At 48.1% G+C, this 17,020-nt stretch overlaps 1 protein-coding gene across 3 annotated transcripts in view; it reads right to left on the bottom strand.

Annotated features, from left to right (window-relative positions):
• The window catches only part of DNAH10 (dynein axonemal heavy chain 10), a 150,165-nt gene that overhangs the window by 34,543 nt on the left and 98,602 nt on the right, over positions 1-17,020 (bottom strand). For all 3 annotated transcript variants that reach the window (XM_067015312.1, XM_059040733.2, XM_067015313.1), the window contains 8 exons: positions 15,347-15,499; positions 13,850-14,110; positions 12,197-12,369; positions 11,035-11,128; positions 10,532-10,699; positions 9,806-9,994; positions 4,798-4,969; positions 764-967 (listed from right to left, as the gene is read on the bottom strand). In XM_067015312.1, coding sequence (XP_066871413.1) covers positions 764-967; positions 4,798-4,969; positions 9,806-9,994; positions 10,532-10,699; positions 11,035-11,128; positions 12,197-12,369; positions 13,850-14,110; positions 15,347-15,499 — 1,414 coding nt within the window. The remainder of the gene's footprint in view (positions 1-763; positions 968-4,797; positions 4,970-9,805; positions 9,995-10,531; positions 10,700-11,034; positions 11,129-12,196; positions 12,370-13,849; positions 14,111-15,346; positions 15,500-17,020) is intronic.

Genomic DNA, 17,020 nt, shown 5'->3' with positions numbered 1-17,020 from the left:
ACATGGATACCATCTTTGGTACCCAACACATCGGTGAACGAGCTGAGCGGGTCCAAAAATAATCATCAAGGGACTTCCCTGGCGGTCCAGTGGTTAGAACTCTGCGCTTCCAATGCAGGGGGTGCGGGCTCGACCCCTGGTCGGGGAACTAAGATCCCGCGTGCCGCGCAGCCCAGCCAAAAATTTAAAAAAATAAGTAAATAAACAAAAGTAATGATCCAAAGCAGGATTTCTCAACCTCGGCACTACCGACACTAATCCTGTCTGGTGGGGCTGTCTGTGCACCGTGGGAGGTTAGGGAGCCCCCTGGCCTCTATCAACTAGACACCAGTTGGATGCGTGGCCCCCCCCACCGGAGTTGTGACAACCCCAAATGTCTCCAGCCATTGACAAATGTCCCCTGGGGGAGCACAGTGGGCTCCCTCTGTTCTAGGGGCAGGTACTGAACCTTCCATGAGGCTTCCAGAATTTTCCCAGATGGAAGGGTGCGGAGAGCTACTCTGCACTCGCTATGGGCCTTGCACCTGGGACCTGAGCATTTCCTCCTGTCGGAAGGATGACAGCCACCCAGCGGCAACACGAGAGCCTGCCGGCAGATGCGAGGGGCCGCTCGGGGCTCATCCGACACGGCAGGGCCCGCATTTCAACCTAATGACCATGGCACGGGCCACTTTGCTGGTGGAACCTCATATGTCATTCCCTCCCTAAGGCACATGCCCTGTTGAAGGGGGAAAACGGATTTGCAGGCTCTGCTCAAGGGCACCTGGGAAATTCCTGCAGTGGGTCCTCAGGGTGTCCCCCACCGGCGACATGCCCAGGACGATGTGCAGGTTATTTGCACACTTGTTCACGAAGTACTGCCACAGGGACTCCTTGGCTGGGCCCATCCCTTGCTTCAAAGCCTCTTGTTCAATCTGACTGAGGAGAGACTCCTTTTCCTCTTCTGGGAAAAGCGCGGGCACGATTCCTAGAAAACAAAGGCCAGGATTTTGTTTAAGTTCCAGGGCTATTATCGATCGAGGCACCGAAATGGCAAGAGCAGAGCGTCACGAAAGAGCAGTAGATGCCGAGTCCAGAGAGCAGGGCTTGCTTGGGTCCCAACTCTGAGACCCAAGGCTCACTTGCCGTGTGTGTAAATCCCTTTGAGCCTCAGTCTCCTCATCTGTGAAATGGAAATAACAAATGCCTCCTGCTTACCTGGGCAGGTTATCGTGAGCATCAGAGCAGGGGTTCTCAACTGGGGACAAGTCGGCCCTTCCCAAGGGACATCTGGCAATGTCTGAAGGCATTTTTGGTTGTCCCAACGTGTGTGTGTGTGTGTGTGTGCGTTGCTGTTGTGTGTCTGTCGCGGGGGGTGGTACTAATGGCATCTGGAGGCCAGGGATGCTACTAAACCTCCCATAATACCCAGGACAGCCTCCACAACAAAGAATGATCCACCCCTATGTCATCAGTGCCAAGGAGGAGAGGCAAAGCCCTCATTCTGCAGCAAAGCATAAGAGCTTCAGAGCTACTTGCCCCCGATCCTTTGGGGTACTATTAAATGGACCCACCGGACCCTACTCAGTCTTCATAGAAAATACACCCCGAGCCCTGCAGAGGGGTTTACAGATAGAGAACAGGGCTGACAATTACATCCCGGGTTACAAGTTTGTAACCCATGTATGAAAAGTCCACTGCCAACCCAAGGACACATGTGCTAAATGCCACATCAATAGCCTAGACAGTAGGTGCCCCAGGCATTCAGGAGACAGGAAACTGGCACGGTCGAGGAGGCTTCTTGGAGGTGGGTGACCCTGCAAGGCTCTAGAACTAAAACTGGGGGGAAAGCTTCCTTGGTGCTGGACTTGAAAGTGGAGTTCTGTTGTTTTTGCCCCCAGCCCCCATGTGCTCCCCCCTTTCTTGTCATAGGTCTCTCTTTTCCTTTGGAGAATCATTTCTCATCCATTCTAAGTCTGGATGTGGTTTTGGGTAGTCATGACACTACCCCAGGCCTGACCAATCAGAACCCTGCATGACCCCGGACAAAGTCATTGGCTCAGGGATGGGCATGTGATCTCAGCCAGCCAATGCGAGGCCTGCCAGGCACCGTGGTCACAAGTCCTGGGAAAGAGAAACCCTCATTCACTGGGCTAAGAAAGGAGGATGCAAGTCTGCAGCTTCTAGTGCCATTTTTAAAAACTACTTTGGGAAAACCCAAGAATGCAAATAAAAGAAAAACAGTAAAGCCAAGAGCGAGGGAGAGACCAGTTCCTGATGATATCATTTGAGCACCTGAATCCAACCTGGACTTTTTCAGTTCCAAGAATCAATACCGTCTCCTTCGTTTCTCCCTAATTTTACATAAGCTTGTTCGGGTTGAGCTCCTGTCACTTGCAACCATGGAGGCTGATAAACAGACGGAGAGAGAGAGTGTGCCAGGCGTGGGCAAGATGCGGAGGCAGGATGCAAAGAGTGCACCTGGAAAATGAGAAGAGAAAGGCGGCCAGGCTGCAGAGACAGGAGAAGTCAGTCCACGGAGACCCAGAGCAAAGCAAACACAAGTGCAATGCACAGAGAGTGGTATCTTAGGAGGAAGAGCCATACGGAGATGTTTGCGAAAAGCCAAGGTCAGACACGACGAGGGTCTGGCTTCGATGGTAAAGGGAACACAAGGGAAGGGACAGGCTTTGGAGACAAAAAAGCATTCGCAAATGTGGGAGAGGCTGAGAGTCGACGCACTCCAGGGTTTGGACCTGACGAGAGTTAAGGAATAACTAAATACATGGAGACGGGCAGGGGAGAGCCCCCTCAGGACGAAACAGCCAGATTCTGGCTAGTTGGGCTTTGCGGGTTTTGTTGGGTTTTTTGGTTTTTTTGTTGTTCACTATTTGTACCATTTCAAATTAGTACAAAACGTTTTTATTAAATATCAGACGGGTTCCGAGGAAAGAGCTAACACAGCAGGGCCGAGGCTGCTCCCCTTACAAAAGGCTGCTTACAGCGTTGGCCCTTGTCTGGCTCCTGGGAACTTAGACTCCGTGAGGGTTCCTGCCACCGTTCACCAATCAGAGGGGCGTACCAGGCCTAAGCTGTTTGTACGAACTACAGTTTATGCTGACCCCCTGCTTTCCCGCGGGAAATCTGGAATTTGGTGTGTGCCAGGCAGAAGGTGCCTACCTGACCAGCCCCCAGGGAACAGCCTGAGTGCCGAGTCTCCACTGGGTGTCCCTGGTTGAGGATACTTCACACGCGTTGTCACAACTCCTCGCCGGGGGACTGAGTGTATCCTGTGCGACACCCCAGGGAGGGGGCTCTGGAAGCCTGTGCCTGGTTCCCCCGGACTTTACCCCACGTGCCTTTCCCTTTGCCGACCGTGCTGAGTGCCCTGTTGCTGTAATAAATCACAGCCATGTGGACGACAAGATACAAAGAGGAACCCGCTCCTGGTTCTCCTCTGCGTTCTCTCGCTCTGGTTCGTTCTTCCTCTTTGCATTCAGTCCTGGACTTGCTTTGCTTCTCACACTCTCCCCCGGGGCGATTCCATCCATCCCAAGGTTTTACGAACTACAGGCCAGTGACTCTGAAACGGACATCTGCACCCGAGGCCCTTCTTCTGACCGTCAGAGTGCCTCATCTATCCTTGGGAATATGGGGTCTTTACAGAAGTAATCAAGTTGAAATGAAGTCATGAAGGTATAGGTCCTAATCCAATACGACTGGTGTCCTTCTAAAAGGTGGCTACTTGGACAAAGAGAAAGACACAGGGGGAACAAGAGAACACGAAGACAGAGATCGGGGTGATGCCTCCGCGAGGCAAAGAATGCCAAAGACTGACAGCAAACTACCAGAAGCCGGGAGAAAAGCGTGGGACAGACTCCCCCCCAAAGCCCTCGGAAGGAACCAGCCCCGCCGAAGCCCTGATCTCGGACTCCCGGCCTCCAGAACCGTGAGACAACAGACGTTTGCTGCCCAAGCCACCCCTCTCGCGGTGCTCTGTTACAGCAGCCCTCGAAAACAAACGCACTATCTCACGGCCCGTAGGTGTAGCGGACCCCACAAGCCCCACACAACACAGGCCCGATCTGGTCTCCCCTTCCTGGTAAACGGAATCACTCAGCACTCACGCAAGCCAGGAACTCGAGAACCCCGCTCGACACTCTCTTCCTCACCTCGCCCGGTCCATCCAAGTCCCATTGGCCCTACCTCCGAAGTATCTCGAGGACCCACCGGTTCTCCCCGTCCCCACAGCCCCACCCTGGCCCAAGTCGCCGTCATGTCTCACCCGCACCTGGGCAGCAGCTCCAAGCCGGCTGCCCTCTCGGGGTCTAATGCGTCTCTAATCGAGTCCCCACCGGGCAGCCAGAGGGCTCTTTTAAAACTGCAAATCTGGGGGCTTCCCCGGCGGTCCAGTGGTTACGACGCCACGCTTCCAAGGCGGGGGGCGTGGGTTCGACCCCTGGTCGGGGAACTACGATCCCACATGCCGTGCAGCACGGCCAAAAATAAAATAATAAATGGTAAGTAAATAAACATGTAAATCTGTAGCACAGCACTGCACCCAGAATAAAAATCTAACCTCCTTTAAATGGCTCACGAGGTCCTGCGCAGGGTGGCCCCTTCACCTGCTTCGCATCCCGCCCCCCAGCTCCCCGCGCCCCCGCCGCACGCGCTGCACCCTCGGCCTGTGACAGCCCGCATGACGCCTCCTCTGCAGGGAGCGAGCGAGTTAAAGAGGCAGCGCTTACCGGACCGCCTCCGCCGAAAGCTGGGCGGCTGGAGGCCAGCAGACCCCCTGCGGGACCAGCGGCCCGTTACCTGAGGTGAGCATGTTGTTGACGAGCTCGAGGAAACCCTCCTCGGCCACGTGGGCGCCCGTGAGCAGGAAGACCGTCGTCTTGTTCTCAATGCCGAGCTTCAGGTAAAGGGTCCTCAGATCCTCCCGGAAGCTGTCCTCAGAGTAGCCGCGGCTCAGAAGGGTCTCAAACACCTGCCGGCACGGAGCACAGCGCCCCCGTGAGACCGCCGGCCCCAGGGAGGGGCTCCAGGTCAGTGCAGAGGGGGGAGGACAGCCCCGGGCGGCGCGGCTCGGCCTGAGCCACCATCGAAGAGGGCCCAGCGACAGCACACCCGGGTGACCTGGGCCATTTTCACAAAATACGGCTGAGGGAGAAATGCAGGACACAGAAAACTGGCATCCCTTTTCCGTCAAAGCAACCACAGTGGGCGTTCCTGTGCGGGCACACACGTGTGCGAGCTGAGAGCTCATGCAGGCAAACAAGGCCTGTCCAGACGGATTATGAATATGGCTGCAAAAAGAGGGCTGGGGGTAAGGCAAAGGACACCCTCAGTCATTAAAATGAGTCACTTGCTGGGAACTCCCTGGCGGTCCGGTGGTTAGGACCTGGCGCTTCCGCTGCCCTGGACCCCGGGTTCCACCCCTGGTTGGGGAACTAAGATCCCGCAAGCCACAGGGGGCGGCCAAAGAAACAAAAGAGTCATCTGAGTTACTGGGAGGGAGGGAAGGCAGAGGATGAGCCAAGCAACAGAGGAAAGGGGTGCGGGGACAGTCATTGTGTGAACTCATTTCAAATGAGATAAATTGGGGGAAGATGTGTAAAAAACACCGAATAAGAAGCAGTTTAAAAAATCTTAAGTTCAAAAATCCTACTACACACAAAACAGATACAAATGGAAATAAGGACACAAATGTAAGCCAAGTCTTTCCTGTTCAAGCATGTCCTCCGGCTCATGTGTGTAGAAGTTTAACTGCAACCAACGGTTTAGAAAAAGCTCAGATTTATGGAAACAGAAAGATCCCTCATTTCCTCCCTCCCCTCTACCTCTAGTCTCTCTCTCTCTCTCTCTCTCTCTCTCTCTCTCTCTCTCTCTCTCTCTTTCTCACACACACACACACAGCCTGTTTCACACTCACAGGTACTCACACATGCTCACACGCAGCCACTCACACACTCTCACACCCACACACAGTCACTCTCAAACATGCACTCAGCCGACACACACTGCCATGTCCGTGGGCACACACACAGTTGCTCACCCACTTTCACACTCAAAAGTCCCTCACATACATTCACACGTGGTTACACACACGTGGACACCCGCACACCCTCTCACACAGTCACAGGCACAAACTCAGGGCAACAGGGAAGCCCTTCAGCCACATATAATCAGGTCTCCAGTTCTACCTGCCGCCTGCAGACCCCGTTCATCCTCCCCGAGTGTAGCTTTCACTCCGCCCCCTCAACAGGTCCCGGCACCCCTGGCACGAACCGCTCTCTCCGGTCTCCCTACCCAACTGCCCCTCCACTTCCCAGGACACACGGACGGCCCAACACGTCCCACTCCTCCTCCTCTTCCCTCCGACATCCTGTCCGCCATTCTTCGAGCCCAAGATGCACAAGCACTACCTCAAAGGAAAATGCATCCATTTTTGTTTGTTTGTTTTGTTATTGGTTTTGTTTTTTGGGCCGTGCACCATGGCATGCGGGACTTTAGTTCCCCGACCAGGGATCGAACCTGTGCCCCCTGCAGTGGAAGCACGGAGTCCTAACCACCGGACCGCCAGGGAAGTCCCAAAAATGCATCACTTTTACGTGGAATAATCAACAGAAAAGTCAACTTGCCCAGAGGGTAACATTATATCCTACAGAAAAGTGTAGGAAACAATCGTAAAACAATTACATTTGAATAATGGATGATTTTGATTACATATTTTATCTAATTTTAAAGGTATATCAACCAAGTTAGTTTAGAAATACTTTCAACAAAAGGTTAATATTTGTGAAATACTGCAAGCTAGATTCATTGAATTAACCATGACTGCTCTTCTATATAAAGAATTCTCACAAATCAATAAGCATATAAAGAGGCAGCTCACAAAAAGGAAAAGACAAATATCTAATGAACGTATAAAAAGATATTCAAACTGCACTATTAATTAAAGAAAGAAATTCTCATTTGAACTATAATAGTTTTCACCTATAACCCTGGCAGATATCAGAATGACAATACCTGGTATTGGCAGAGTAAGGAGAAAAGGACGTTGCTGGTAGCATAAATCAGTTTAATCCTTTGTCGTGGGACTGACTGGTTGTTAATGAAGACATTTTTAAAAATAAACCAAATACAGTGAATAACAGAATGACACTGTACCCTCCACTCATCTTTAACATTTGCTAAAAACCCAAAAGTCATATTTGTTTCAAAACTATTTTTAACAAAGTTATGGATAAAATTAAAAATCCTTTGCTTCTCCTCTGGTCCTCCATTTCCAGGCTTTTTTTTTTTTTTTTTTTGCCACTCCACGAGGCTTGCGGGATCTTAGTTCCCTGACCAGGGATCGAACCCACGCCCCAGCAGTGAAAGCACTGAGTCCTAACCACTGGACCGCCAGGGAATTCCCTAGGCCCTTTTTACTCCTGATTCAAGGAGGCAAACTCCACCATGAATTCAGGTCCAACCTTTCTAATGTGAAATCTGGTGCCACGGATCAAAAGTCTTTTTAAAACATATACCCTTAAACCCTCCAATTTCCCAATTTCAAAAGAAAATGTTTGCATGGAACAAACTGATCGGTGTGCAAAGAACAAGAATGTTCATCACTGCACTGTTTATAATAACAAAACAAGGAAAAGGCTAAATGTCCACCAACAGAGAGGCTTATGTGTGGCATATCTACACAAGGGAACATTGTGCAGTGTTTCAAAGGAAAATGCAAATATATAGCTATTGACTTTAAAAGATGTCAGTGATCTAGAGTTAAATGGAAAAAAACAGATTACAAAAGTTCCATATAGATGTTAATTATATATTACAAAATTGTAATATTTCTAAATGTCCAACTAAAGAATTTTTAATTAAAATATTATACTACACATTCATCAAATTTGGATTCTGAAAGATGTCAAATGACAAGGGATGTTGACATGTTAAATGGAAAAGGTATATTTATTTTATATACTCTGAAAAATATAATTTGAAAATAAAATTTTACAAGACCCTCTTAAGAAAAAGTTACATATAACATTAACCCATTGCTAGTAATAAGTTAATATATTTGTAGACTCATAGGAAAATTCTGGAAGGATGTGCACCAAAATGTTACTAGGAACCAACAGTGGTAATCCTTAGGTGATGAGATTACAGATGATCTTTATTTTCTTTAGATGTTTCTGCATTTTCCGAATAGCTGCAATGAGGACATATTACGTGTATGTAGAGACCAGTGACCCCATAACAACAGTGATCACTCTGTGATGATGATAATAATGTTGAGTTCAATCTGATTCCAGAAGACATGAGAAGACGAATAAGACAGTTTGTGCAAAAGAACACCTTCTGATGCTAGTAGAAGGATTGCGGAAACCCAACAAGAGGTATCCCCTCCGAGAGGATGGATGAAAGGGATCCAGGGTAGGCATGAGGGATAGCTGAGTGCCTGGTAATGACTGAGGCTGAATAACGACCCTGTTGTGCCCAGGAAGAGCAGGCACGCCGGGGGGCGGGGGGGGGGGGACGGTCAAGGCACTTGGGGCTAGTTTTCAGCAAAAACAGAGACACTGAGGATAATGCAAGACCCTAGTAATGAACAGGATCGGATACCAGAGAACTAAGGACAGTGTGGGAGGGTGAGTTGTGGAGACGACTCCTCTTCAAAACTGATTCTCATTGCACGGCGCACGTCTCCACGGTGATGGGCCAGGCTGGCGAGTTAACCTGTGGGCACTGCAGGACTATCTGTAAGAGCCTAAGGACGGTGTGGAGAAACAGAACCCTTCATACAGTGCTGGGGGGATATAAAATGGTGAGGCCCCTTTGGAGAACAATCTGGCAGTTTCTCAAATGAGTCAACAGAGAGTTGCCACTATGACCCAGCAACTCGGCTCTTAGGTATCCACCCGAGAGAAATGAAAACATATGTCCACACAGAATCTTGTACATGAATGCTTAGAGCAGTGTAGTTCATAATAGCCAAAAGGTGGAAATAACCCAAATGACTGTCAATAGATGAGTGGATAAACGAAACGTGGTCTACCACACAGGGAACATGATTCAGCCACAAAACAGAATGAAGCACTGATACATGGATGAAGCTTGGAAACACTATGCTAAGTGCAGGAAGCTGTCACAAAAGACCACATGCTCTGATTCTATTTGTATGAAAATCCAGAAAAGGAAAGTCGAGAGAGACAGAAAGTAGATTAGTGGTTTCTTAGGGCTGGGGGGCGTTGGAAGGACAGAAAGATAGAGGGCAACAGCTAAAGGGCTTGGGATTTCTTCCTGGGATGATGAAAGTGTTCTAAAATTGAATGTGGTAATGGTTTCACAACCTTTTGAACGTATTTTTATAAAACTATTGAATTGTACACCTTAAGTGGATGAATTGTATGGTCTGTGAAATGTATCTCAATAAAACTTTTTTTTTTTTTTTAAAGATTCTAAGAATGTCCCAGAACCGTGCGTGCTGGCTGTGCTGATACATTGCCGACCCCCAACACTGGGTCCATGGAGGTTTAGGGCAACCCCTCCTCTACACGAGCACAGTCACAGGTCACAGGATTTGCTCGTATTTGACTTTCGAACTTGATTTGACATGTTTTTCATTCCAAATACAATACAATACTTAGATGCCTCAAATATTCAGTTAAAATAACATCAACACCCCCCAGCAAAAACACTTTATACTCTATGAAAACATCGTGTTATGATCTGTTATAGATAGCTCAAATATTTGCAGGAACTACTAACTGTGGAAATTGGCATACCAAACCCATTTCGGGGGGGTGGGAGGGGAGCTTTGGCTCACCTCATAGCCAGCTGTGAAGGCGGCCAGCCTGGCCAGAGACTGCTTCCCGGAGCCCCCAACCCCGACCAGCAGGGCGTGGCCACGGTCCAGTCGAATGATGCGGTGCACACGGGTCAGGTGCTCCAAAGCATCGTCAAAGAGGACCAAGCTCATTTGGGCGTGGCTTTCATTATACTCTTCAAGAATTTCCTGAAGTTTAGAAAAAGAACATTTGCCTTTAAGAATCACTGGCTTTTAAGAGACAGGCTCTCTCCTTTTGCGCCAGAGTGATTAAGAACGGAGGAGAGATTTTTCTGAATGTCTATAATTGTTGAAATTAGTCGATCATTCAGGTTTAAGAGACTGGCTTTTACGATCAAGATTTCGATCTGCTGGTCCGTAACTGGCCAGCAGCAAGCCAATGCCAGTTACAAGGCTCGACTCGTGAATTAAGATGAAGATGAGTATTAGGGGGTCAGATGAGTGGCTCCCAAAGCTGGCTGTGCATCGGAACCCTGGCACCCTGCGTGGGCTTGACGAAGGGAAACGCACAAAGACGGGCCCCAGGGGTCTGTGTGTTGAACAAATTCATCAGACCATTCCCATGCACCACTGGACATGGACACCTCTGGATCAGACACAAGCCCACATCCTGAACCTACAGACAGAGGCATGGGTGTTCTTCCTAGCTCCACCTCCTGGGCACCCATGCAATGCGCTCCCGGAAGAGGCGAGCCCTGTCCGCACCTGGAACAAAGCCTTGGCCGCTTCATAGTCCTGAATGTCTTCATAAATGCGCGTCTCCTCTCCATGCAGAGCCATCCGGAAGTCTCCAAACAGGATGGGGTCCCTCATCACCACCTCCACGTCATCGTTGAAATGTACCATGACCAAGTTGCCTATGTGCTCTTTGACCTGAGAATACAAGACCACTTCAGGAAGCCAAACTCAACCCCATAGACGTGCTAAGACTTGTCAGAAAAAGAGTGTATGCTAGAATTGTATGAAGTAATTTGCATTTGATTTTCTTCCCCATTGGCTGCAAGGTACTTAATAATCCACCCTCCTTTACCGGTTGACTTTCATTATTAGTCTCTATTTTTCTGCAGTGTCCCATACAAAAAATACATTGAAAAAAAAAATACATTGGGTTTTTTTTTTTGATTTGTACTTTTTCTTTTCACCCAGAGAAGAATCTTGTGGTTAGAGTTTTTATTTTGCATTTGCTGGTACCTATTCAATGTACTGACCAGTTGCTTATCTGTTTCATTGATTAACCGGTCGTGGAAGACTCTCAGGCACTCGTTCCTCCAGACTCTCACCATCTGGGTCACCGTCTGGAACCTACAGGATGGAAGGGGCAAAACCAGCCACAAAGTTGTCTAGAGAAGAGCAGGCTGAATGCTCCTGTTTTCAGGTGGGTACACAGGGTGCAGAAAAGGACAACACTCCCATAGTCTTTTTCCCCCCCTGGTTTCACATTAACTGAAATTTAATGCAAGCCAACAGTTTAAGTGTAAAGACCATAACGTTGTCATTCGTAACTTACCCTACCGCAGGGAAGAAAAAGAACATTGTCTATAAGTGACATTGATGACCTGAGAACCTGACAGGACTCCTACTTGCTGCAATTTATTAATTTAAAATCAGCAGCAGAGCCACTGGCAGCTCCTGTTTCTAAGAACCAACTCCATCTGACCCCAATTCTGGGTCTTTTTCTGGTTTCTGCCAAAGAGCTCTCACTCCACCCTAAATACCTAGGGCTGCTCTCTCTGGAACTGCCATTCTGAAACCTTCAGGGGCACCCAAGAGTCAGTGTGGGTACAGGGAAAGTTCCTAATTCATTTTTCAATATTTTGTGGATTCATAACATGAATCCACGAAATTGGAGCATCCCTGCAAATCTACATAGATGAAAGTTTACGTTAATGTAAATACACAGATACGCCTAGCTTTCATGAGTCAATTTCCAGACCCAGACTTAAATAAATCCCTCTGTCCTCCATGATTAACTTCTCCCAAAGACACATATATTGATAATAGAACCAGTTAGCAACTGGCAACAATTCAGGTGTATGAAGGAACGGCTCCACGCGGGCCAATTTCACCTTTAGAACTGAGAATAAATGGCTGTCACAGCCGTCCTACCGCGGGGTTGAACACACCTGTCCACACAGCCACACACCTGCCTCTCCTGGCTCCACCTGCCTTCAACTCAAGGGTTCAAGAGGCATCAGGTCTTAACCAAGTATTTGACTCTGTTCTTCGTTTAATGTAAACAAAAAGACACTGGGTAATTAACTGATACATGGATCCACACCCCATTCCTTGACAGCTTCTCTGTCTTAATAAAAGAATAAGAAAACCCATCGTACTGACGGGACACATTTCAGTGAGAGAAGACAAACTCACCGTTCTGGGTTAGTGAGGACAAGACCGTTAAAAATCCGCGAGAGATCTCGAAGGTTAAAGATGTAGTGGAACTTGGATGGGGTGGGCAGCAGATCCTGAACAATGTTTTTGTAAAGTGCCAAAGTGCAGGATGTCAGCTTGTCACTTACAGCCAAGATGCTCTCATGAAACACCTACAGAATGAAAAGACACCCCCCAAGTGCCTATCAGTGGATGAATGCATAAGCAAAATGTGGTCCATCCATACCATGGAATGTGACTGGGCCATAAAAAAGAATGAAGCACTGACACCTGCTACACTGCTGGATGAACCTTGAAAACATGACACTCAGTGAAAGAAACCAAACACACAAGACCACATATTGTATGATTCCATTAATGGGAAATTTCCAGAATAGGAAAATCCACAGAGACAGAACGCAGATCAGTGGTTGCCGGGGGCTATAGGATAGGATGGAATAACTGCTTTGGGGGTGATAAAAATATTCTGGAACTAGACTGTGGTGATAGTTGTACAACATTGTGAATCTACTAAATGCCACTGAACTGTATACTTTAAAATGGTTTTAACAGCTAATCTTATGTTGCATGAATTTTACCATAATTTTTGGAGAGGAGGTAAGAAAACAATTAAAGAACCAGAGAAACTAATCATCTGATCTGCTTTTGTTTCCCTAGATTTTCACATTAACCGACAAGTCAATGTGATATGAAACCAAAGCCCCAAACCAGCCCTCAGTCTGAGGTTGATTTGACTAGCACAGACCTCACTGTTTTGGGAGCGAATGGCTTAACGTAGGGCATGAACACGCCAGGTGACCACTGATCCCACACCTTTATGTTTCCTGCCTGGCCCTTCAAGACTTCAAGTGTGCAAGCCTGCTTTAGAAGGCAAATGCCAGGATCAGAAGGTCATTATTTAAATGAACGGGTTCCACTTATGGGGGTCACATAAATCACAACGATAACAGCATTAACTAGTATCTAGTGAGTATCGGACATGTGCTGGGCACCGTGCCACACACTTTACATGCATTTCCTCCTTTCATTCTCCCAAAGCCTAAGTGAGGTGGCTACCAGAATCATCTCCCTGTTCCGGAGGAGGGTGGGGGCTAGGAGCTCTCAAGGGACTTGCCCAAGGAGCAGAGTGGGGACTGACTCCAGAGCCCAAGTCCTCTAGTTGGTTCACTGCTGTCACTCAAGATGGCCTATGTAACTCAGGGCCACATCACAACTTCCATGGGCCCCAGGCACTTATGCCTTCATGGGTCCCTTCCTCCATAAAAATACATTATTTATATATCTTAGTATATATATTATATTCTTTATATTATTATATATATTATATAAATATATTACATGTTATTTCTAGAAATAAAACTATATTTATACATTATTTTATTTAATTATAATTAAATAAATTGTCTTACATATATATTATGACTGCCTTGGTATAAAGGTGAATATAATCCAGGCTGAATTATATTGATTCCTTTCTTCTGGCTTTGAAAGAAATGAAAACATGTTCACAGTCCCCTAGAAGCACCGTGGGCTGTAGGCATTGTGTTTGCTGTGCCAGATGCACACATTGCTACCACATTTCTACCCAACACATGGCCCTCCGGTTTAGACTTCTAATTAAAATCAAATTACCGAGGTATGGCCTTTGAGGATGGAGGAATAAATTAAGTGCAAAGACTCCTCTGAAGGAAATGGAATGTTGAAGACACTGAATAGTGAAATAAATCTCGGGTCGACTTCGTTGCGGCCTCCCCCCGCTTTCCCCATCGCAGCAATAAAGCCGAAGTCTCGGATGCTTTTACAGTTCAGCTCCTTCCCCCGGTCGTACAGGTAGCCTTTTTCCAACAGCAGTCTCAGCAGGGCAATCGGCTGCTGTGTGCCATATTCATCCACCTTGATTTTTTTTTTTTAAAGAAAAGGAAGAACAGTGGTATCATAAAGCAGAACTCAGCAACGCCTTTGCTGACCATCTAAACTAAATCTCATCTCTCCTCTCACTCTCTCGGAGCACTGTGGGCTTCTCAAAGTTTGCAGTTCTATATATTTATTTGTGATTAAAAAAAAAAATCTGTGTCCCTGTCTAGACTCTAAGCTCCCTGAGGGCAGGAACTATATACGTTTTGCTCATCACTTAACATCACCAGTCCCATAGGAGGTGCTCAATAAATATATCAGTTGGATGGATGGATGGAAAAACAAGTGTGTGGATGGCTGGCTGGATGCAAAGATGGATGGGTGCATGCACGGATGCACAGATGCATGTATGTATGTATGGATGGATAGATGCGTGGATGGATGGATGGATGCACAGATGCATGTATGGATGGATGGGTGCATGCATGGATGCACAGATGCATGCATGGATGGATGGATGGATGCATGCATGGATGGATAGATGCGTGGATGGATGCATGGATGGGCGCATGCATGGATGGATGCATGGATGGATGGATGGATGGATGCATGGATGGATGGATGCATGCATGCATGGATGGATAGATGCGTGGATGGATGCATGGGTGGGCACATGCATGGATGGATGCATGGATGGATGCATGGATGGATCCTGGCTTTGCAAACAGTCCATCTGGAAGATAGATTTTTCAGGGAAAAAATGGTTCTGCAGAAAAGATATAAATCTAAATCCCAGTGCTAAGAAAACTTTGCACCTCTCAGGCTCTGGCCCCAGAAACACACCCGTTGTGCAGGTTAAAGTTCGCTTTCCTTGGTAAATCCAGAGGAATCCTGAGGAAGTGCCTGCCCTCATGCTTCCCATGTAAATGGGGCTGAGAGCAGCATTACTACCCGAAGTACAGCTCATTTGGAAATCTCACGCTCAAAGATACGCTGAATATAGCTCAGAGGCTGCCTTGCTACCTACTTCCCCCCTTTGAGAAACTACGGAACACAATCTAAGGAAAAGGTCTCTCTGGCTAAGAAGACACTTTCTATCACACGGTCCCTTAAGCTGGCTCCTCGTAACCTGGGCCCTGCAGACACTGTGCAGAATAAAGACAGGCGTTCTCACACTCACCCACTCCACGCACACACGGCCACACAAACACAGCACGCTGCCCCGCCCCGCCGTTAACCCCACCCACCTCTGGCCCCGCCGTTAACCCCACCCACCTTTGGCATGCTCATGTCATCCACGAACACCAGGAGGCGCTTCCCCATGGGTGGGCCGTATGTGTCTTTGGTTCGTTTTTCCACGTTGGCTTCTAAATTTCTTTGGATATCCATGGACGTGGTGCGGGAGGAGAAACTGACCGTTAACACCATCTGAAACAGAAAGAGATTATTCCAGAAAGTGGTCTTCTCTTTCACGGTACCTGCAGGGAATGTTTGATCGTAAGCTAGCATCTATTTTGCAAAGTTGTTGGTATCTGAACTAACTTTTTTATAACCCAACGTGAGTCTGAACTTCATTCTATTTCTTAGCGCTAAAGCAAGAATCCCTCTTTCCTTTTGGCAGGTTGTATGAAGCAATAACTGGTTGCCAGGTGTGACAATGTGGACTGCGGGACAATGCGGACTCGGCGGGGTGGGGGGGCTTGGCTCCACACAGTTCTAACCAGGTGACCTCAGAACCATCACTTAACCTTTCAGAGCCTCGTTTTTCTCATCTGAAAGATGATTTTTTTTTTTTTTTTTGCAGTACGCGGGCCTCTCACTGTTGTGGCCTCTTTTGTTGTGGAGCACAGGCTCCGGACACGCAGGCTCAGCGGCCACGGCTCACGGGCCCAGCCGTTCCGCGGCACGTGGGATCTTCCCGGACTGGGGCACGAACCCGTGTCCCCTGCATCGGCAGGCGGACTCTCAACCACTGCGCCACCAGGGAAGCCCTGAAAGATGATTTTAACGACACCTTCTTGGACTACTTCATAGAGTGACTTTATCACGCGAGATGAAATACACCAAGGTGTTTTCAAAATGACAAAGCAATATTCAAACATAAGTTACTATCATGCCTGCTACATCTTAATAAATAAGTCAAAGACAGCATGCACAATCACTTGTCAGTCCTTGGAGGTAACCACTGAGAGAAAGGTGAGGGAGGTCCCAGATCCCTGCGTGGGGCGCACATCCTCACACATTCGTACTTGGGGCTTCTCCCCTGCCCCTTCTTAGAGTGATGGGTGAGAGTTCACTGATCAGTGGCTCCGACACTTAATTATGCATCAGAGTCACCTTGAGGGCAGCCTGATGGGGTCCCATCCTCAGAGTTTCCGATTCAGTAGGTCTCAGTGGTATAAGCAAGTCTTCAGGTGATGCTTATGCTGAGGGTCCAGGGACCACACTTTCGGAAACGCTGCCTTAGATAACACCCTTCTACAAGGAGTCCACAAGTGCAGGTGCACCTGAGCTGAACATCTGAAGGTGAATGTGCTTCTCTTTGTCATGAACGTATCCAGATATGTCTTGTTGGGCCGACAAGCACCAGCTGCTGAGTCCCGCTGGGAAGGGTCACAGCCTCTTTGCTACTGGAGGCACCAGCCTAAGGAAGGGTGAGAGGAAAGCAGTGCGGAACTGTCTCCCCTCTGAGGTTCCGGAAGGCCAGAACAGGAACTGGGAACTTAAATGACGGGCAACATTAACAAGGAACTGAGTCAGTGTGCGGACTGGGGACAAATATATGACAGCTGGAGGTCCTGAAAATCACAGGCAGCTTCTTGGAGGAGGTAAGAGTCTTCACGTGGTTATTAAACAGAAAGCAGAACTTGCTTAAAGCCAAGAGAGTTGCAGTGGTGAGCAGCTGGGCCACGCAGGACCACCCTGGGTGCACAGAAAGCAGGAATGCCA

Source organism: Kogia breviceps, chromosome 15 (genome assembly GCF_026419965.1).
Source record: "Kogia breviceps isolate mKogBre1 chromosome 15, mKogBre1 haplotype 1, whole genome shotgun sequence".
NCBI classification, from domain to species: domain Eukaryota; kingdom Metazoa; phylum Chordata; class Mammalia; order Artiodactyla; family Physeteridae; genus Kogia; species Kogia breviceps.
The sequence above is the reverse complement of the archived record's forward strand: the minus strand, read 5'-3'. Positions and strand labels throughout refer to the sequence as shown.